The sequence below is a fragment of the Magnolia sinica genome, chromosome 16 (genome assembly GCF_029962835.1).
Source record: "Magnolia sinica isolate HGM2019 chromosome 16, MsV1, whole genome shotgun sequence".
Lineage (NCBI taxonomy): Eukaryota > Viridiplantae > Streptophyta > Magnoliopsida > Magnoliales > Magnoliaceae > Magnolia > Magnolia sinica.
This window is the reverse complement of record NC_080588.1, coordinates 66,942,501-66,965,892: the sequence shown is the minus strand read 5'-3', so window position 1 is coordinate 66,965,892 and position 23,392 is coordinate 66,942,501. Positions and strand designations below refer to the sequence as shown.

Here is a 23,392-nt window from a genome sequence, read left to right as displayed (position 1 = left end):
TAGCCTGCCCAATTGCCCTCATTATCGGATGAGTCCGAAGGAGTGTGAGATACTTCAGGGGCAGGTAGAGGAATTGATCCATAAGGGTCTCTTAAGAGAGAGCATGAGCCCATGTGCCGTACCAGCATTATTAACGCAAAAAAAAGATGGAAACTGGCGCATGTGTGTCGACAGCCGAGCAATCAACAAAATTACTATCAAATATCGGTTCCCAATACCACGGTTGGACGACATGCTCAATATGTTAGAAGGGGCCAAGGTGTTCTCTAAACTAGATCTAAGGAGCGGGTACCATCAGATTCGTATTCGACCCGGTGATGAGTGGAAAACGACATTCAAGACCAAGGAAGGGTTGTATGAGTGGTTGGTCATGCCCTTCGGCCTATCGAACGCACCAAGTACTTTTATGCGTTTGATGAATCAAGTTCTAAAACCGTTCACTGACCGATTTGTGGTAGTATTTTTGATGACATATTGATATATAGCCAGGATGAGGCGGAGCACAAGAAACATCTCAGGCAGGTGCTACAGGTCCTACAACTTAACAAGTTGTACCTCAACTTGAAGAAATGTAGTTTTTTAACTGACAGCCTATTGTTTTTAGGATTTATTGTAATGTCCACAGGCATTCGTGTGGACGATGAAAAGGTGCGAGCTATTAGGGAATGGCCGATCCCGACGAACATTCATGAGGTGAGGAGTTTTCACGGGTTGGCGACTTTCTATCGTCGATTTGTGCGAGATTTTAGCACCATCGTCGCGCCTATAACAGATTGCATGAAAAAAGGACCGTTCTAGTGGACCGATAAAGCTGATAAGAGCTTTAATGAGATCAAGCATCGTTTGTTTACAACACTGGTCTTAGTGCTTCCTAATTTCGACAAATTGTTTGAAGTTGAGTGTGACGCTTCATACGTTGGAATTAGAGGAGTATTATCACAGGAAGGCAGGCCTGTAGCCTTCTACAGCGAGAAGCTCAGCGAAGCCTGAAAGAAGTGGTCGACTTATGAGCTTGAGTTGTACGCAGTTGTTCAGGCGCTGCGACATTGACGACATTATCTGATTTAAAGAGAGTTTATTTTGTACATGACCATCAAGCATTAAAGTTTATTAATAGTCAGACTAACGTGAATCGTGTGCATGCTAGATGGGTTGCGTTTTTACAGGAATTCATGTTCGTTCTGAAGCACAAGTCAGGGTAGCAGAACAAGGTGGCTGATGCACTTAGCCGTCGTGCATCACTACTAGTTACAATGAGCAACGAAGTAGTCGGCTTCGACTGTCTCAAGGAGCTGTATGCCGAGGATGAAGACTTCAAAGATTCTTGGATGAAGTGTCAAGAAGGTCACCCCAGTGACCTTCATATACAGGACGATTTTCTCTTCAAAGGGAATCGATTTTGCATCCCCCAAGTTCTCTGAGGGAGCGGATTATTCAGGAGCTACATGGAGGTGGCCTTGGTGGACACCTGGGGCGAGACAAGACGCGAGCTCTTGTGGAAGAGTGGTATTACTGGCCACAGTTAGTACGCGATGTGGAAAAAGCCGTACAACGTTGTCATGTTTGTCAGACCTCCAAAGGGCAATCTCAGAATACGGGCCTCTACACCCCGTTACCTGTGCCTAACGGTCCTTGGGAGGATTTATCAATGGACTTCGTGCTTGGTCTCCCACGAACACAACGCGGCATGGATTTGGTGTTCGTGGTGGTAGATCATTTCTCAAAGATGGCGCACTTTATCCCATGCAAGAAGACCCTCGATGCAACACACGTGACGAATTTATTTTTCAGGGAGGTCGTTCGGCTACACGGGGTCCCCAAGACCATTACTTCCGATCGTGACACGAAGTTCATTAGCCACTTTTGGCGGACTTTATGGAATCGATTCGATACACGACTTCAATTCAGTAGTGCTTACCACCCACAGACTGATGGGCAGACCGAAGTTGTGAATCGCACGTTGGGAAACCTCCTTCACTGTATTTCAGGAGAAAAACCGAAGCAGTGGGATTTGGCCTTGTCTCAAGTAGAGTTTGTATTCAACAATATGGTGAACCGCTCGACAGGGAGATCATCGTTCTAGATTATTTACGGACGAGTGCCTCGCCACACACTTGACTTGGTCTCTCTGCCCAAGCACCCAGGCACGAGCATTGCAACAGAACATATGACAGACAAGATTATGGACATCCATGCAGAAGTGCAGACCAAGCTACATGCCTCGAACGAGAAGTACAAGAAACAAGCAGACAAGCATCGGCGGCAAAAAGTGTTCGAGGTAGGCGACAACGTTATGGTCCATTTGCGCAAAGAGAGATTTCTGACTAGGACGTACAACAAGTTGAAAAATAAGAAGATTGGACCGGTACCAATCATCCAAAAGATCAATGACAATGCTTATGTTGTTGATCTCCCGGGTGACATGGCAATCTCACGGACTTTCAATGTCACGGACCTAACCGAGTATCATGAACCAGAGCATGACGAGAACTCGAGGACGAGTTCTTTTGAAGTGGAGGAGACTGATGTAGAGCGGGTCGCGGACAGTTACATGGCCAAGATGGATCAGAAAAGGCCCGGTCGACGACAGAAGTGATCCAGACCATCGAACCTTAAATCGGGCGTATCTTGCAATCCGGAATGAGTTATCTGACGTAAAATATATGATTTTGGGGTAGAACGAGCTACTGAAGCCAACCAACCCTGCTACGCTGGGTTGCGCAGCCCGGAATTGTGAAAAACCCCTGGATCGATGGTCGTTTCCCCGTTTTAATTTCGTTTTTACTATAAATAGTAAGTTTTAGTTTGATTATAACTCTTCATCCGTCGGGCTTTAGGAGTTGCGCCCAACGTGAAAAGAGCTTAGAATAATTAGGAGAACGGTTTGGTGAAGCCAGATAGGACACTTACTATTTTTGGCCGAAAACCTTGCGCACTAGTAGACATCATGGCCGTCTATAAATAGTAAGTTTACTATTTATAGTAAGTCGCGGATTCTAAGAGTTTGAGTTGTAGTTTGATTCTAATTTCTTTCCATTGCTTGGTACCCCTATTTAAAGGGTTGTGAACTCGTTTTTATTCATCAATTAATCAATTTGGAATTTATTAGAATTTATTTTTATTTTCTGCTTTCTTTCCTCGTGAATTTGAGAAGTCTCTGTGAGGAGTCCAGAGAAGCTCTGTGGATTCGGAGTAGTTATCATCATCACGTTCATCCCTGCGTCAAAACTTCTGGGTCACAAAAATAAGATATTTGTGTTTTCCTTTCATCTAAGTCGGTTTGACCTTACAAAGAGGTTAGATGGCAATTAAACCTCATATAGTAAGATTTCAACAATATTTGTTTAATCCCAGCTGCTTTAGGCCAGGTGATCCATTATAGCTTTGGATGTGCCTCATTTTTAGACATTGTTTTAGAATGGTCTGTAAAAATTGATGGAACCCACATGATGAGAGCTCCTATTTGCACACACGCTCTTCATATTGTCATAGGGAACTATGCGGTGTACCAGAAGTGGATTGCTTAACCTGAGGGCCCACAATGATTTATGTATTTTATCCACTGTGTCCATCCATTTTATCACATAAGTTTAGGACATAATCCAAAAAATAAAGTATATCTAAAGCCCAAGTGGGCCACGCAATAGGAAATAATCTGAATTGAATGTCTACTGTTGAAAAATTTTTGTGGAGGCCACCAAAGTTTTGGATCATGCTTAAATTTGTATTTCCCCTCTATCCATGTCTGTGTGACGTCGTGAATAAGTTAGATGACAAATAAACATCAGTAGACCCTAGGAAGGTTTCAACAGTGGAAATCATTGTTCCCGCTATTTCCTGTAGTGTGGTCCACTTGAGCTTTGCTCAACCCATAAAATGAGCTGGAAAATCTGATAAATGGACGGTGTGGATAAACTATATTCATTCATGGTGGGCACAACAAAATTTACGCAGTACGATGAATGCATTACTCAGTAAGCAAACCGATTTCGTGTGGGACTCCCAAACACCCGCGCATTTCAGGACGCGGATTGCGTCCTACCCCGCCCAGACGGTAATCCGTCCAGGCAGGGCTCTGTGTGGCCCACCGTGATGTAAGTACTTTATCCACGTCGTTCATAGTTTTCCTCGGATCATTTTAAAGTATGAGTCAAAAAATGAGGCAGGTTAAGAGCTTAAATGGCCACAAAGTGGGGATTGAACATCCGTCATTAAAAACTTATTGGGAGCTGGAGAAGTTTCGGATCAACCTTATATTTGTTTTATCACTTGATCCACGTCTACATGACGTTATGAATAGGTTGGATGGTAAACAAACATCACGTTGGACGTTAGAAAGGTTTCAACGACGGGTATCATTATCACTGCAGCTTCCTTTGGTGTGGGCCACTGGAGCTGTGGACCTGCTTCATATTTATGATCATACTTGAAATGATCTAAGAAAAGCGATGAACGGTGTGGATAAAACACTTATATCATGATGGACCCCACAGATCCCTGCCCCGACGGATTAAGTAAGACGCAATCCGCGTCCCGCATTTCAATACAAATGAGATTGTGTTTGCACAGGATACATGATATATATTCATTTCAAGCACGATGCCACCAGCTCGGATTCAGCAGTAACTCCTCCACCACTGGTCCGTGCTGTGGGCCCCACAATGATGTAAATGTTTTACCCAGACTGTTCAATCATTTAGCCAGCTCATCTAAGGGCATTAGCCCAAAATAAGGGGACCATGTCATAGGAAATAGTGATGATTAAACGGCCACAGTTAAAAACTTCTTGGGGCTACAAAAGATTTGGATCAAATTGATATTTGTGTTTTCCCTTCATTTAGGCCTCTGTAACCCAATCAATGGGTTGGATGGAAAATTAATGGTAGGCCAACAATCACCATTGTTTCATATAATGTAGTCCACTTGAGATTTGGATCAGCCTCATTTTGGTACGAAGGATGTAAGCATGGATAAAACACATATATCATGCTAGTGCCCATAGCACCAATCAGTACTGATGTCACTTTCAAATTTAAGTCCTTGTGTTACACTTCAAACCTCTGGCCTGCATATAACACGGGTGCATTTGGCATTTTCATTGGGCAGCATCATGAGTTAGAAAAAGCCCACTAACTATTTACATGCAATTCACATCTGGTTTTGGAAATATAACTGTAACATTTATTTCTATGAAGTCATTGTATTTATTTCGCTTCCTCCATCTCTAAGGATCCAACTAGGGCCACATTCATAGCGATGGGATTTCGAAACTCACAGTGAGCAAATGACGTTGTGTAAATTTTAAAGGTAGCCATGTTTATACTTATTTATGGGTAATGCATCTGTACCCATATTTATACCCATGTCAGGCCTAACATAGTGACACATACCCATATCCAATAGATGTTGGGTGTCCATTATGATATTGAGTACTCATTTAAATTTTATTATTTAAAAAGAATATTAATGTACATATTTATTCCCACACATGGCATATCACTCACCGTCCATTAGACTTTGCCATAATATCTAAGCTTTTCTCTTCCACTTTCAATTTCCTTTTTTAGGTATTATACATTATTGAATGTATGCTAACTCATGCCTCAAATGGCCTGGGTCATGATAATGGGATGCCCTAAAAATCAAGACTAACAAATCATCAAGTAGGAAACCACCCAAAACCTTCAAATACATTTTGCAGCTAATATGATGATTGGATCAGCTTGAAATTTGTGTGCCCCATTTTTATGGTGGGGCTTGTTTGCTAGCAGTGGCCCCACACACAAAGTGTTGTATAGCAAGCTTAACATTGTAGGGTGTTTACATTAATTTTAATGAGAGTTGAGATTCTATAAACATTCATATGATGTACTTTTAATGAGAGTTGAAAAAAATTACAGTTGATGCATCCGTATTTTAGGGAGCTCATATCCGTACTTCTTAGATGGTTCAATTCTTATACACAACTTATGATTGGTGCAAATCTCGTACAATAGGTCAATTCAATTTTTTCCATAACAATTATTATTTAATATTTTATTAATTTGGATTCTTGTTAAACCCCAAGTTGTTGTCTGTCACATGCCGTTTGTGAGAAAAACCCTTGATTCTAAGACAATAATAAGAAAGCTGTGATATGCATATAATAGAAAAAAATAGCTTATTAAAACATACAAACGTAAGTAGAAGATGCGACCAGACGCATGATTTGGTAGGCTACATGGATGCTTACTCATATATGCGTTCCTTGCAGCTTTCAGGATGTTTGCCACGTTGATGACGAACCGGTACCACACATCCGCATTTGCAAGCCGCTCCATGGTTGCCTTCACATAGTACATTAGAATAACTTCAATGACAACCGTGATGCATGTTGTGCTTGGCGCCAAAGTCAATCTTCTCTTCGGTCTTTTAGATTCCTCCAATGCAACTTTCTGCTACGGTCTCCCTCCCTGAACCTCTTTAAAAAAGCTGTGGGGTTGCAATGTCAGTAGGGCAATTAATAGATGGGCCATGTTCTTTCAGCCAGTTCATTTGTCGGCGATGAATATTTGCTGTGTTCGATGCCTCACGTATTAGTTTCGGCCGGGTTTTGTTGGTTCAAACAAATATCATGATTCATGATATTTAGTGCAGCCAAAATCGGCTGCCTTCACCAAATATTTGAATTATACAAAACTATAGGAAGTTTAGTTCCAAAAAGGCAAAGGGAGTACCAGTAGCTCAAGGGGCCTATCTGGTGCACTCACCATGACCAGCTTTCCACTGATCTTCAGCAGGCCGATCAACGGCAGGATTGATGATACCATCCATAATGCCCATGTTGTGAACCGTGAAAGCACAAGTAGATGAATCAAGCAAAGTATCCTAATCACACAACCAAGTTCAAACACTAGCTAATCGAATTTTACGTGGAATAAGACACATGAGACGTATCCTGCTTTTCTTCATATGTTTTAGGATATTTTGAAGATGGTTTGAAGTGAGCTGCATGAAAAACGCTAACTATCTTTGCCTTGTCCATCCCATACTCCAATAATACATTATTAAGGTATTCAGTTTGGAATAACCATAGCCTACTCATCTTCCTATATCTGTGTATATCAATGCCGATAACCCTCTTTACAGTCCCCAGTTCTTTCATATCAAATATCCCTTATAACTGATTCTTCAATAACTTGATCTCAGACATGTTGTGATTGGCGATAAACATGTCATCGACGTACAATATAAGGATAATGAATTTTTCATCACCCAGTGTCTTGTAATAGACACAATGATCATATTCACTTCTAGTAAACTTTTGACTTACCACGAAAGATTCAAGCTTTTTCTACCACAACTTAGACGAATGTTCAGGCCGTAAAAGGAGACCGATTCACATAACCAGCCGTGTTAATGGCCCCAATCCACAAGTCTTTGCTTACCCAACATTATTGATCATGCATCAGGCTCTCTTCATGAGAGTCTGATTCATCTTCTCAGCCACACCGTTCTATTCTGGTATGTGGCACACTGTGTTGTGCCTCACAATCCCTTCATATTTTCAATATTTATTAAATTCCCCGGAAGTGAATTTGCCACCGTTATCTATCCTTAATACCTTCACGTTTCTCCATGTCTATTTTTCCATAATGACCTTCTACTACTTAAAGTTGGTGAAAACATCGGATTTATTTTTCATAAAATAAACCCACACTTTCTTGAAATAATCGTCAATTAATGTAACAAACTATGACGATCATTCACTAGAAACCAAGGGCGACGACCCCCATACACCAGAATGCGCATAATCAAGAACACTCTTACATACATATTTACCAGACTTAAAAGATAACTTTAAATGTTTATCATATATATAATACTCGTATATATTAAAATCAATACCTTTAAAGGATGAAATTAAACAACGTTCAGAAAGTACCTTCATACCCTGTTCGCTCAGGTGGCCTAAGTGTGAACGTCACATACATGCAGACGTGAAACCTGCTACAAACGCCGCAACTCCACCTGATGAAGTGCTTATTATCAACCTGTAAAGATTTTCACTCCGCTGTGCCTTTATGACTATAGGTGTCCATTTTGAAACTTTAAGGACATGATCAAAACTGGTGAATCTACACCTAAGTGCCTCGAGTGCTGCTAGAGATATCAGACTCTTCCTCAAATAAGTAATGTGTCTCACCTCGGTCAACATACACTCCATGCCATCAAACATCTTGATGCGCACCAATCTAACACCAACTACTTTACGAATTCCAAAATAGAATTAGATGAAGTTGTGAATGACCTCACACCAAAAATCTTATATGCACTTTCAGTGGGCCCACCGTGTGAGTTTTGAAGCCCATATATAAGGCTACTAAAGAGTCATTCTCTCTCGACAAATGTGGGCCCCACATTATATAAATTGGACGCCAAAGGACCGGGACCCATTTCCGTAACAACAATCATTTTAACTCAAAACTTGTGTGGGCCACATATGTGAGTTCCACCACCCGTGTAAGCCATCTATTGGCTCATCCTAGCCTTGAACAAGATCCAAAGTTTGTAGTGGACCCAAAAACCAAGTAGGCCACTTTGTGGGCCTCATCCGACTGTTAAAAACCATTCTAGGCCGTTCATAACATTTCTTTTCATCCAACGGCTGACAACCCCTGACCCTTTATATTTAACGAAAATAATTGGAAATGCACGTTGCACGGCAAGCAGCGTGGGCACGCACGCTGCCTTGCATGTAACGCGCTTCTGCACGTTAAAACAAAGAGGGCAGCAGGTGGGGCCCAATTTGGGACCCCACACTAATACACTGATATATATGTATTATATCCACTCCGTCCATCAGATGGCCCTCAACGTTTCAAGCCTTGGGCCCAAATATAGGTCAGATATGGATTTCAGGTGGGCCACACCATCTTCGGGCACCCAAAAAACGCTGATGAGGCCCACAATGATGTAAGGTCTGATCTGAACGGCCCCGCCAAACGGATAATCCATTTTAGCCTTGGTCCCAAAGGTAGGCCAGATCCGACCTCTAGGTGGGCCACACTAAGCTAAGTAATGGAAGGAGGAAGAGGATCCTTAGAGACGTCCTTGGTTGGAACCCAAGGACTGCATGCAACGTAGGTGGGAAGAGTATACAGATTAAACAGGTCGACGGCCCCACCCTGATCTCTGTCTTTTAAATCTGCTCTGTCCAGCCGGTGGGCCACATGCATGGCCATGCCCCAAATTTTGAAAGCGGATTGGCTGGTCTACCACACACTACCGACCTGGGGGAGCGCATTGGATACTGAACGCTTCAGTAGCCAAAACGCTACTGAAGTGACGTGGTGAAATTCAGTTGGTTGAAGGCCATGAGCGTGTTCCCTCACAATTAATGCTCTTTTGTCTGGAGTTCCGTTAGACGGCTCTCTCTGTTTACCGGTGCACGCACTCGACCAAATAAGGGGTAAACGTTATAATTTTCAACTCATTTCTTTTCTCCGCTCCCCTAGTGAAATGACACCACCACTTTTCATGGGTGCCAGCATGATATATGTATTGTATCCACACCGTTCATCTATTTCGTGATATCATTTTAAGGCATAATGCAAAGAGTGAGAAAGATCCAAATTTCAAGTGCACCTCACCATAGAAAACAATAGAAATTGAATGCCTACCATTAAAACCTCTTTGGGCCACAAAAGCTTTCGATCAAGCTAATGTTTATGCTTTACCTTATTCCACGCCTTTTATAACTTTTAAAAAGGTTGGATCTCAAATAAACATCATGGTCGCCCCAGGAAGGTTTCAACGGTAGCAGTCACCTCCTACCATTTTATGTGGTGGGGTCCACTTGAGCTTTGGATCTGCCTAATTCTTTTGTTCACTCCCTAAAATAATTTCTCCAAATGGATGAATGGTGTGGATACAACACATACATCATGATGGGCCCAAAGAAACGCAGTGAGGTGACATCGGCAGCAAGAATAGTTACCGTCTGGTTCAGTAGCCAACCGGCGCCCCAACTCTATTTAATTTAAAGAATTAAAAGTCCCATCCTCTGCAAATTATAAAAATGCGGTCACATATGAGTATTAAAAGTAGTAACATGTCTAGGTGGCACCCACCATAATGTTTTTGATAAATCTATCCCGGCCATCAATTTTTCTAGATTATGTTACAATATACACTTAGCAATGATATTGATCCAAACTTCTAGTGGGCCACACAATAAGAAAAGGAGAGGATTAAGCTACCGCCATTGAAATATTCGAGTGGCCACAAAAGCTTTGGATTATGTTAATGGTTTTTTAATTTCAATTCATCCCAGTAGGAATGACCTCATGAACCATATGGATGACATATATACATCATGGTGGACCCAGGAAATTTTCAACCACAGAATTCCCCCACTTACTGTTTCCAAGCCGTACAGCCCACATGAGCTTTAGATCTGCCTCATTTTTGAGCCTACATTATCAGATGATATGAAAAAATGATGGACAGAGTGGATTTCTCACAAATATCATTGTGTGCCCCACTTAGCTTGCCGTGGAAGGTAGTTCATGCGGATGGCTTTGGCCGCAGTTGGAAACGGATTGGAAAAGGAAGCTGGTTGGCTTCTGAACCAAACGGATATTACGTAACCAAGTTCTTTGGGCCCACCATGATGTATGTGTTGTATCCACACCATCTATCCATTTGGAGAGATCATTTTAGGGAGTAAGTAAAAGAATTAGACAGATCCAAAGTTTAAGTGGACCCCACCATAGAAAATAGTGAGAGGTGACATTCACCGTTGAAACCTTCCTGAAGCTGACCAAGATGTTTATTTGAGATCCAACCCTTTTATAAGTTGAAAAAGACATGGAATAAGGTAAGGCATAAATATTAACTTGATTGAAATTTTCTGTGGCCAGATAGGTTTTAATGGTAGGCGTTCAATCTCCATTGTTTTCTGCAGTGGGGTGCACTTGAAATTTGGATCTTTCTCACTCTTTGGATTATACTCTAAAATGATATCACGAAATGGATGGACGGTGTGGATACAATACATACATTATGGTGGCGCCCATGAAAAGTGGTGACGTCACTTCAGCTGGGGAGCACCAAAAAAAAAAAAGACTTGAAAATAAAGTTTACCAATACGTGGTCGAGTGCGTGCACGGGCAAACGGAGAGACACGCCTAACGGAACTCTAAGGAAAAGAGCATTAATTATAAGGGAAGATGCTGTTAGTATTCAACCAATTGTATTTCATCACGTGGCTGGTGTGGGTACGTGTCCTGCGAAGACGAGCGCTGACGCTCCTCGAACTCTGAGCTATAACGGTTCAAAGGATATTAAAGTTACATGAGCCCCACAATTATGTATTTATTATATCCACACCTTTCATCCATTGGGTGAGATCATTTTAGACCATGAGCCCAAAACTGAGTCATATCCAAAGCCCAAGTGGACCACACCACAAATAGTAGGGGAGACAATGATTCTCACCATTAAAACATTCGTAGGACCATGGTAATGTTTATTTTCCATCCAATACGTTGATAAGGTCACAAAGACCCGGATGAAGAGGAAAAAGGGACACCCCGTGTTATATTTAAAATGGCTGGGCGTAAAAATGAATCAGATTCAAATGTTGGGTGGGCCACATGGCTAACAACTGAAGAGTTGACGCCTACCGTTGAAAATTTTCCTGATACCTACACTTCTGTTTATATGCTATCATACCTGTTGACTGGGTCACATGAGACCTGGATGAAGGGAATATACACATATCAGCTTGTTCCAAATCTTAGTGGGCCTCACTATGGGCCCAACGTGATGTACGGTCATATCCACATCGTTTTCACCATGTGGGCCCCACTCGTCATTGGACAGCCATGATGTATGTGGTTTGTGCACTCTGACCAGCCATTTTTTGCAGCTCAAATGGGCCTCTAGACCCGTTATGATATATGTGATGTATTTTTCAGATTATTTCTTAGTTTTGGCAGCTCATGTGGCCCATTTTAATAATATATATATATATATATATATATATATATATATATATATATATATATATATATATATATATATATATATATATATATATATTCCAGGCCTACGCTACAAAATACTTGGGCAGTGTGATGAGGCCTATTGGCAAGGCCAATTGGGCCGAATTAGAGTCATTTCAAGGCACAAACATGACAATTTTGTGGGCTAGAGTGTGGGCTAGAGTGTGAAGCCCATTGCAGGTAAGTACGACACTCAATTTGGTGGATGGTTCGTTAAAAGGTCCTCTTTATATAGAGCCTCTTCAGTCTGGAAAGTGATTGGAGCTACCGAGCCTCTAGTTCAACAAGGGATTGGGTATTTTCTTGGAAATGGTCGTCATATTAGATTTTGGGTGGATATTTGGTGTGGAGAATATCCTCATCATGGATAATCTTTAGTGAAGATCGCTTGTTTTGCCGAACATCTGTTTGATGTGTACGCAGGATGCAAAATCTATTGATCATCTTTTTATTCATTGCCCGTTTGTTTTGAAGATATGGGATCATATTTTGGGCCTTTTTTCTATGAAGTAAGCGGTGGAGGATCTTTTATGGGCTTGGCATGGTGGAGGGAGCGGGAATTATGAGAAAGCTAGGTGGAGGTCATTCATCATGGCTATCTTGTGGGTTGTTTGGGGAGCTAGGAACGCTTGCTGTTTTTGCAATACTCTGGTAGTTTTTAAGGAGATAATTGGTAGAATTAAGAACCTAGTCTCTGAATAGGTTCTCTATGTAAAATCAGCCTAGTTTGTTTTTTGGTTGTTGTTGTGGTTTTTCCTTTAGTATTCTTTGCATTCTTTTCTTGCCTTTAGGGTGTCCTTTCTAATAAAATTGTTAACTCTAAAAAAAAAAAAAAACTTTGGAGTTTAGATCTACACATGCATGCACTAAATTAATGTTTTAACTTTTGCGATGAATAGGGACAATTTTTTTTTTCCTATGTCAAATGCTTGGAGTCATTCCCATATAATCTTATTTATATTGAATCATTGATGTCAGATATTTAAAATATTAAATATAGGAGTTTTGAGGTCCATCTAAGCCCCTCAGGTTAATAATGTCATCAGGCAGCCCGAGATAACATTCTTACAAAAGAATGACATACACCATCATAAACATGTTCAAAACCAGAAAAGAATGCATAATTGGAATCCTCTCATTTTTTCCCCCCCTGAAATTTTCTAGTATTTTTTCACTAATTTTCCTTAATTTCTTTTCAACCATTACGGGGGCCCTGGCCGGCTGTTGCCATAATTGAATACTTAGGTCAAACCTTACTCTTGGAAACAATCCAACAAACAACATAACAGCTTTACAAAGCAACACACTGTGTCACTTTCGTGATAAATTCCCAATCTGTCAGAACAAAACATCTTGCTTTGCTGAATAGGAAGCCTGTCTGCTGATGAAAACACATGCTTTTGAAGCGAATCACGAGCATAATTTGCTAGAGCATCAGCTGCATGATTGCATTTCTTGAAAAAAATGGCAAAGAGACACATGCAAACTATTCAACATATTGCACGCATCAGACCATACATACCATGCTGACCATGGAGTTGTACTTTTGTTAAGAAGAAGATAAACAACCAGCTTCGAGTCTCGTCCCATACGAATACCTACACATCATGAGCCCAGAAAGCAATGCTCTGACCTCTGCAGAAATGTTTGTGCAATTCCCGGAGGAATTAGAGAAGGCCAAATACAGTCACCATTTCATTGCATACAATACATCCCCCACCAACATTACCAGAGATAATTGGTGGGAGGTTTAACCCATCTGTTGAGAATAATTTTGTTGGCCTAGAATGCTTTTAAACCAATACAAAGATTTCAAGATAATTCACTTAATGACACTCTTCACTGAACCCAAATTGGAAATCTGAACAAATAAAACTCTTGATCACCACATTTGATCTGCTGAATTTACCTTCATATCTTCTGTAATTCCTCTCTTTCCAAATCTCCCAAACAGTGACAGGAGGAAGGATGCCAATGACCCAGAACTGTTCTTAGCAGAAGCATGATCAAACCAAAATGAGCGACTGTGAATCATGAAAGCAATACCGATCATGTGACTGAAAAAGAACCAGACCTTGGCGAACATGTTGTTACTTAAAAGATATCAAAACTTTCTTCTCATGGAATTAAACAACAACTACATACAGAAGCCATTATAGTCCCTAAACCTTGAATAGCCAAATCGACGGGAATTTCCCCAATAAAGCTTTCCATAAGAAATAAAGATGCTTTGACAGGTAGCTCTTTGTTCCAATTCCACTCAAATGAATTCAACTCCTACCTCTAATTTGGTTCCAAGCAGATTTAACAGTGAAATCACTGCTAGAGAATATGATCCACATAAGTTTGTCTTCAATGTTTGGTGTCCTCAATCCAGACCCTTGCTGCCTTACGACTCTTGAACTACAACAGGTGGAAGATATTGAATTAAGGCGGCATTCCAAGATCCGCCAGAGCTTAGAACATCATTCACTAATAGTGACCCTTCAGAAAAATAAAAATAAAAATCATTCACTAATTCATGAAGAGGGAAGTATCAAAAACCAGATACTAGTCCTACATGTTGAGTAGTCTTAAGTCTTAACAATGATTAGTTGTTATTTTTATATATTATTTATTTTGACACTAGTTTTTGGATTATATAGATGGGTCATGTAAGCAATTTTGATGCAGGTGGGCCGTATGGTGGTGTTACTGGGTACAAGGAGAGTGATACTTCTGGGCATCATTATGTAGGACAAAATGTTTATGATCAAGATGGCTATGGAGTTTCCCAGGTACAATGCCATTCTTAATTTGTGTTTCTCTGAATTATAAATATTTTATTGAATTCAACAATTGCAACCTCTCTTTGTTTTTAAGTACCTCTAACATGGGGAAACAGAAAATGTTACCTGCCTAGAAAGAAAAGGGTGAGAATCTTGGATGCTCTTACCTTGTAACCTTTTCTCTTAAAATGACACCGGGTACATAAAAATACTGAAGTCATCATGGAAATGCAAATTGTCATTTATATGTTCTAGATTCTGTCGTCAGATTCCTTGAAGGGAAAAAAAAATAATAATAATAAACTCAAGACTGAATTTAAAAGTAAAAGCTCTAGATCTAGATAACTTCTTTCTTCTTCTTCTTCTTCTATTGACAATGGCTTGAGTTCTAGATAACAAAACCACTTCACCGTGGTTTTCTTTAAGATGTTATGTTTAAACAACATTCTGGTGATTCATGTTTCTGATCCATATGATTCATACTCATTTTAGAAATAATTTATGTAAAACACCTGAAAATTGCAACACTGATCACATTTGTGGTGCACACTGTTTTTTGTTTTTCTTAATTTGTCTTTTAAAAAAATAATATTATATGCTCGACCTGTCTCCTTGACTAGAAACAGGTTAGTTGAGATCTCAAAGCCAGAAACCCAATTATCTTTTGATTTAGTATATTGAGAGATTGCGAGATGGTCAGGAATAATGTTTGTGTTGAAATATGGGTTTAGCCTTAGGGTTTAAATCAAAATCAAAAACTCGGAAGGAACTCGATTGATCAGATCCTTGATTTGTTCAAGACTCACTCATCTCCCGAGACTTGTCAAGAATTGCAAACACAATATTTTAGAATATGTTATCATACAATATTTGCCAATGCAATATTTTACTTGCTTGGTGGGTCAGAAGAGGGTGCTAACGGTTGATAACCTTTAGATATCCCTGATTCTTCCTAATGTTTGCTTGATGTGTACGGGTATTGAAGAGTCGATTGACCACTTGTTCATTCATTATTATTTATTATTATTATTTTTGAACACACACTCACGCACACCCACCACACACACTCTCACGCACTTGCACCACAAGGGATGCTCGAATATGTGACCTCACGTGGAAACTCTAGAGAGTCTACCATGAGGCATGGTAATAGGTGCGACTTTCTCACTTTCTCATACCTATGAGGCATGGTAATAGGTAGGGCTGTTCACGAGTCGAGCTAGCTCGAAAAACTCGCTCGACTCAGCTCGAGTCAACTCGGATTGACTCAGCTTGAATGCCCGATTTGGGCCGAATCAGTTGGCAGCCTCAAGCGTCGACTGCACCAGGGAATGCTGCCCCCTACGGATCGTCACAGACGCCTACTCGCGCTGGAGGAGGGTACGAGGCCCCACCCAGAGGTGGAAACACCGGCCGCAGAGGAGCATGAGCTGTGGTTATGCTCTCCCACCCTAACCAGCATCTGAACTGAGATTTCCTTGCAGATTACATTCAACGGAAAACCAATTTATTTTTCTCTGCTCGCGTCAAGGTACTGAAGCCTGCATTCCAATGGGAGCTTTTGTAGTAATTTTCTCTACAGAGGTATGCAGTGGTGCTGTCAGTCCATTGCAATTGTTTTGCTTTCGAATTCTACATTGATGTGGGTGTTATGTCTTGCGTTTTGAGTCCAGCTTTGATCAATAGACTAGCAAAATTGAAGGGTTGGCTTCTTTATGTGCCATCTTTGCGGAAATGTGAGCTGGGAGTCACCACAGAAATGGTGAGAAATCACACTGCAACTTAGGCAGGGCTCAACCTGATTTTAACTTTGATTGGGTTAGGTTCAGGTCCATTGGATCTTTGCAACGGTTGTGTTGTGGTTAGGGTGGAATCAATAACCCGACTGGAATGTGCAATACTCGAGCCCACCTGACAGCCAACCACAGGAGCCACTGTTATGGGTCGCAGTAACAAAATCAGAACGGTAGTGCAATCCATGGTTGTGCTTGGTGAACATTTGGGTCTGCGAAAATATCCGGCAATTGGCTAGTCGGATGATCAAACCACTGATTTTTGGTCTACCATTCATCAAAATGTGGGCTAACAATTTGGATGGCTTAAATTGAGTTTCATGCATGACACACCTACAATTTGTTGAATGTCATACTGCCAGAGATTCTAGGTTTTCCTGAGTTTTTATTTAACATAAAAGCGTGGACAGGCCCACCCATGGGGCCCAAGGAATAACCTCAGATCATCAGTTTGAGCAGAAGTACAAGCGGAGCCGATGGGCTGTTGTTCCATGGTTCATGCCCATGTTTCGCGGATTGAGTAATTCTAACCCTTCATCAACTTGAAAAAGGACTGTTACCAGAAAAGGAAGCACCTAAAGACTGTTGGATCTGGGGCAGTTTTGTGGCACGGACCATCTCCAGCTGCTGGATCAACGAATCCTGGCCTATTTGTAGAAACATATGCATGAGAATCATAATTCTCTAATCTACATCTCTCCTAGACTGTTATGATGAGGAACGACATGTGTATAGCTTGTGGTAGCTGTACACGAGTCTAACCGAGTCGAGCTTGGCACAACTCGGCTCAGCTTGCAGCTTCGGCCAGTTCAAGCCTGTGTGACATTTTCTCAAATGCTTATAATGCATCTTCAATTTCTCATAGAATGAGAAACGGTAACAACCTTTTACAGGAATTTCATCAAACACCATTCATTCCTACCTTGCTGCCAACTGATTCCATAGAGCGTTGAGTCATTTCATCAAACACTCAAAATAACCGAGTCCGAGTTGATCTGAGCTGAGGTGAGTCAAGCTTTTTAATCCGGGTCGAGTCGAGCTTGATTCGATTTGAGTTGAGGTTCGGTCCGAGTTGATCTGAGCTGAGGTTTAATCCAGGTTGAGTCGAGCTTGGGCAAGCTCGAAGTCAGCTCGAAATTTGTTCGAGCTCCAAAAACCAGCTTGACTCGGTCTGAATCCAATTTCGAACTGAGGTGAGTCAAGCTTTTTAAAGCCGAGTCGAGCTAGCTGACCGAGCTAACTTGACACGCGTACGACTCTAGTTATGGAGATGCAGTGATCTGTCCATGAGGAACTAGTGATTCGTTAGATGGAGTAACTTAGCCGACTAAACGCAATTCACTGACTTGAGCCGAGTTTTGTCAAATAACATTCACACCATCTACTTTCATCTTACCTTTGGATACTGTATATAATTATCTATTTTGGCATATTTGCATTCGAGCGCCATTTAAAGATTCTATCTGGGTAAGTCCCGAGCTGTGCCATCACGTTTTCTTGTGTTCGGAAAGATCAGCCGCCCAAACACATTAAAAATCCTGTTGGAAATTTCTGATTAATCAAACACTATATTTGGTAGAACAAAATATAGATATCTTTCATGTTGAAATTTTGAGGCCTCAACAAATCCAAATCAATCTTAGGTATTAGAAATTGGGATCTAAAATCACCGTCAACCTATGTGCTTTGTGGAAGCACACTCAATGAAAATAGGATAATCAAATAAAGCATGATAATAAATAATAAAGCAAGCAATCACAAAACACAAGATATTTTATATGAAAAATTCTCATTGGAAAAAAACATAGCACAAAGTGATAGAAGTCCACTATAATCAAAAGCCTTAAGATTAGTTTGAGAACATGGATTTAGAACTCCCTGGATTCAGAACCCCTTGGATTTGAGACCCTGTAGATTTGAATTCTTTCTACTGTGTTAGATACCTTGAATTTGGATTCAAAATCCCCTCTAATCCAAAAGTAGCTATGCATAGTATATTTATAGAGTTTGAATTTAATTACTAAATCAACTTTAATATATCTAATTAATGTAAGTATGTAATGTTTAATAAGCCCGTTGAAATATATACTTTTCCCGAAAATAATGAAATTCCAAGTCTCAGATGGGCCACAAGCACAAGATCACATCTGAGTGACCAACCAATGATTTTTAACCATTAATTTATATGGACAATATTTGGACGGCACAGATCATGTATTAAAGTAATTATAGTGATGCAATTGATAATCTAATTGTTTTGGGATATCATCAGTGGGCCATGTGCCCAATAGATTAATAGGCTAGTGACACACATGTTACACATGCAACTCTTAGAAGGATTTTAGATATAATCCAAGCTTTCACTTTGGATTTGAAACCCCCCGTTACTTTGTAGTGCCAAACATATCAAGGGATTTGAAATCCCCTCAAACTCCCCCAAATTCATGGTGTCAAACGACTCCATTTACACGACTTACCTTCTTCGATTATAAGATCACCTGATTACTCATGATGCGCACTTACGAAAACACTAACCCTTGAGAAAATTCTTTCCTAAGCCCTTACAAGTGTTTTGAAACCCTCTTATCTTGCAAATCCATGTCCTTAGAGAGAAAACACCAGTTTGTAGTAAGCCCCAATCAAGATTAGAACTTATATAATCTGATTTCTGCAAATCTGCGTGACTTGTTCGGTCGGACGAAACCAATTCGATTACACATTTCGATTTCTGCAAATTTGCATGACCCATTCGGTCGGACCAAACCAAATTGACTACACATTTCGATCGCACTAAAAATGTGCAAATCTTCACAACATGCAATCAGAGAAACCATTCAATTTTCAGCAGAACCAAAAATAACTTTGGTCAAGTTGAAACAGGACTTCTCTACATGACAGATTAGCAAAATCCAAAACATTCCGCACAACATATCAAGAACCTAACCAATATGCCAAACTCCTGAATGATGGAACGCTTCAGGCTATGCCATTAAACCATTGAGATTGTAACATATCTCTACCATGTTCAACTGGACATTCTTAGTCTCCCCTTTTATGGTCACACTCACTTTAGCCTATGTCTAGGTAGCCCTTTGCACATTACGGTGGCTCTTGGTTTGCTTTTCTAGATAGACTTTTTTTCATCCCATTGTGACTTTTACTGTAGTTCAGTTTACCTTCTCCATAGGCCACTCCTTTTGAATAACTCTACTCTAATACCAGGTTTTTAAGAGCTAACGAAAATACCAAAAATCTTAAGAGAGATGGAATGAGTCCAAACAAGCTCTCAAACCATTCAAGATTGAAACAGTGTGAAGCAAAATTTTTAATGGATTTAAATGACCATAATGCAACTTTCATAATCTAGAATTTCATAGAACAGACGACCTCCTATTAAGAAATCTCGAAATTCAAGTTTAACTCAAAACTCTATCCATCCAGCATCTCCAAACTATAGTAATATGCTCAAGCTCGTAACAGTCACAATGAAGAATTTGTATATGATACAATTCAAACTTGTGACTAGTGTCATGGAGTCTTTAAGGAATTCGCCACGTCGATGACGAATCGATACCGGACATCGGCTCTAGCAAGTCGCTCCATCGCCGTGTTAATGTAGTCCATTGGAATGACCTCAACATCAGCTGTGATATTATGCTCTGCGGCGAAATCGATCATCTCTTGTGTCTCTCTCAGCCCTCCAGTCGTACTTCCTGTGAAGGTTTTTCTCCCTACCAAATCAAAATCAAGATATGTAAGTGTGCATATCATTTCATCCATGTCTGATGGTATTGGACAACATGCCAAACATGTGGTAAAAACCATACTAGAAAATGATCCAGTGCTGCATACCATTAGTGAAACTTAGCTATTGGCAAAGCTTATTACCATATGATCATACAACGGTAACAAGTGGGCCCCACTAGTAGTTGCAAATAAGGTTTTCCAATAATGATATTTCCACTATTGTTGTAAGTTGTGTGGATCATTTTTGTTAATGTATATAGTGAAATTATATGAGGTTTGCTCACCCCAAATTATGGGTAGAGCTGGTATTTGGAGCGGCTTTTCTGGCACGCCAACCATAACGAGCTTTCCATGATACTTCAGCAGACTGATCAACGGTAGGATCGGGTGATCGGCAGAGACTGTATCAAGTATACCATCCATAGAGCCCATGGCAGCCTACATCGTTAATGTCCACAAAAGAATTATGTGAAAAATGCATTTGCTTCCTAATATAGAGCCCATGGCAGCCTACATCATAATTGTCCACAAAAGAATTATGTAAAAAATGCATTTTCTTCCTAATATAGAGCCCATGGCAGCCTACATCATAATTGTCCACAAAAGAATTATGTGAAAAATGCATTTTCTTCCTAATAATATCAACTTAAGCAGATAATGACCATCTATTTAAATGGGAAAAATGATCATTTTAAAGCTGAAATATATATGGGGACAATGGTTATTGTCTTGCTAAAATTTGGGTTTTCATTTCTCATAAGTGAGGCCCATTGTCTTGTAGTCTAGACCCTTGGTCTGTTTCGAGTCGTCGTGGATTGACAATACCCAAAAAATTACTCCAGTAGGACGGTTTTTAACCTTTTGATTCGTGGCCCATAGATGGACGGTTAAGAATAGAAATACAACAACTGTCCACATTCAATTGATAAAGTTCCATAGATATGGATCTTTGAATCTGGTACATTGTTTTGGAGTAGTACATCACTGTGGGATGGTCTGGGTTAGCCCACCACGGGCCTCACTTGCCAGGAGTAGAAGCTAGTGTGTACTGTGTCATATTCATATGTAATTGAAAATGAGCCCCACCATGGTCCAAGAATAAAGTCAGTCGGAGGATTCAAACAGTTAATGTGTCCCATTGGCTTGAAACATGAAAACTCGAATCTATATACACACACACACTGTCAGTTCACACTTCACTGTTAGCCACCCCCACTGGGGAATCGATATACACACACACAGCTAGTTATCGTCCAACTAGTTAGTGTGTGGATCCCATCATGGTATTTGTACATCTTGGCTGACCATTAAGTTTATTTCACTAAGAATATGAGATGCCCCAAAAATCAGGTTGATCCAACTATTAGGTGGTGTATACTATAGAAAACTATGAAGAACACCTAAAAACTTCGTAGCTACTTGGAGCATCACATTTTCATGATTTTTGGTGCATCCTATTTTTATGGCGGGATAATCTTGCTGGACAGATAAAATGTCATGCAAACATCATGGTAGCCCCACGCATCAACTAGTTGGACGTACAATTAGTTGTATGTGCATTACTCTCTTTCTATTGTTTGATATTTAGAAAGTGTGCAATAATATATATATATATATATATATATATATATATATATATATATATAGAGAGAGAGAGAGAGAGAGAGAGAGAGAGAGAGAGAGAGAGAGAGAGAGAGAGAGAGAGAGAGAGAGAGAGAGAGAGAGAGAGGTGGTCACAAGTCCAACCGGTTGGGTTATAACTTATGAGTAATGGTCCGTGGATAGCTTCCAACCTTTCATTTCTGTGTAACATCCAATCCTTCCGATATATGGGTTGGCCCAACATGAGGATCATCTTCTGTATCCACTCATCTACTGGACCACACTTGCATTTTTCTAGATATAAACGGCTTCGCTACACATTGTTTTCATAGTGATAACATTGATTTTTACGATCCTCAATGTGGGGTAACCGTTGGAAGGGTTGGATTTCACATGCACTTAACAGGTTGGAAGTTAACCTGGTGGAGTGCACCTTGTGGTCTGACTGGTTGAGTCAACTCAACTGAGTTAATTTTTTTCCCGAGTCCTAGCAAAGTCTGGTTGAGTCGACTCAATTCAGGCAGCTTGAGTTTTTAAACAATGCCCCTAACAAACTCTTACCTGCATACACTCCAGGTCATGGCTAACCAAGAACGAGTCAGCACCGAGTCGCTCAATCGCTTCCTTCTCCTTACTCATGGACGTGCTGATCACAGTAACCTTGGTCCCAAAAGCCTTTGCAAACTTCACTGCGACATGACCGAGCCCACCGAGTCCAACTACACCCAAATGCAAACCCGGGCCAGTGAGCCCAAAATACTTCATTGGACTATACACTGTAATCCCGGCACACAATAGTGGGGCGGCTGCATCAAGTGGCAGGTTGTCAGGAAGGCGGACCGCATACCGCTCGTTGACGACAATCTTGTCGGAGTATCCGCCGTATGTGACCGATCCATCATGGTAGACTGCACTGTAGGTGAGTATGGTCTTGGGGCAGTAGTTCTCCAGGCCCTGGTCGCAGCTCTGGCAATTGTGGCAGGCCCCAACCATGCAACCAATCCCTACCTTATCCCCTATTTTGAATTTTGATACTTTGTGGCCCACCTCAGTCACTACGCCTACGATCTCATGCCTGATCAAACAGTTTAAGTTGTTTCACTTGGGTTAAGATCAAAACAAGGAAATGGGCCATTGCTGGGTTATCCTTGATGTGGCCCATTTAGTTGCTTGAACACTGTTGTGAAATATGTTGGAAACTGAAAAATTAAAAATTAAAGAAAAAGTTATTTCTTTTTGCTGAATAACTTATAAATATGCTGTCCTTATTCAACACAGCTGATCGTCCGACTGGCTGGATTAGTAGTCGTCTAGCAATATTCAAGGAGAAAGTTTATGGTGAGATTTGATGGTATAGATGAGATCTGTTTGAGTTGATTAATTTTGTACCGAAATAGTCCAGTTTATATAGGCATTAGAGGAGTCGACCGTT

The 23,392-nt window shown here is 40.6% G+C and overlaps 1 protein-coding gene across 1 annotated transcript in view; it reads right to left on the bottom strand.

The window, feature by feature from the left end:
• Positions 1 to 19,959: 19,959 nt before the first annotated feature.
• The window catches only part of LOC131228908 (uncharacterized), a 40,705-nt gene continuing 37,272 nt past the window's right edge, over positions 19,960 to 23,392 (bottom strand). The window contains exons 8-10 of the mRNA XM_058224746.1: positions 22,522 to 23,035; positions 20,643 to 20,796; positions 19,960 to 20,342 (exon numbers count right to left, since the gene is read on the bottom strand). Coding sequence (XP_058080729.1) covers positions 20,140 to 20,342; positions 20,643 to 20,796; positions 22,522 to 23,035 — 871 coding nt within the window. The 3' untranslated portion in view covers positions 19,960 to 20,139. The remainder of the gene's footprint in view (positions 20,343 to 20,642; positions 20,797 to 22,521; positions 23,036 to 23,392) is intronic.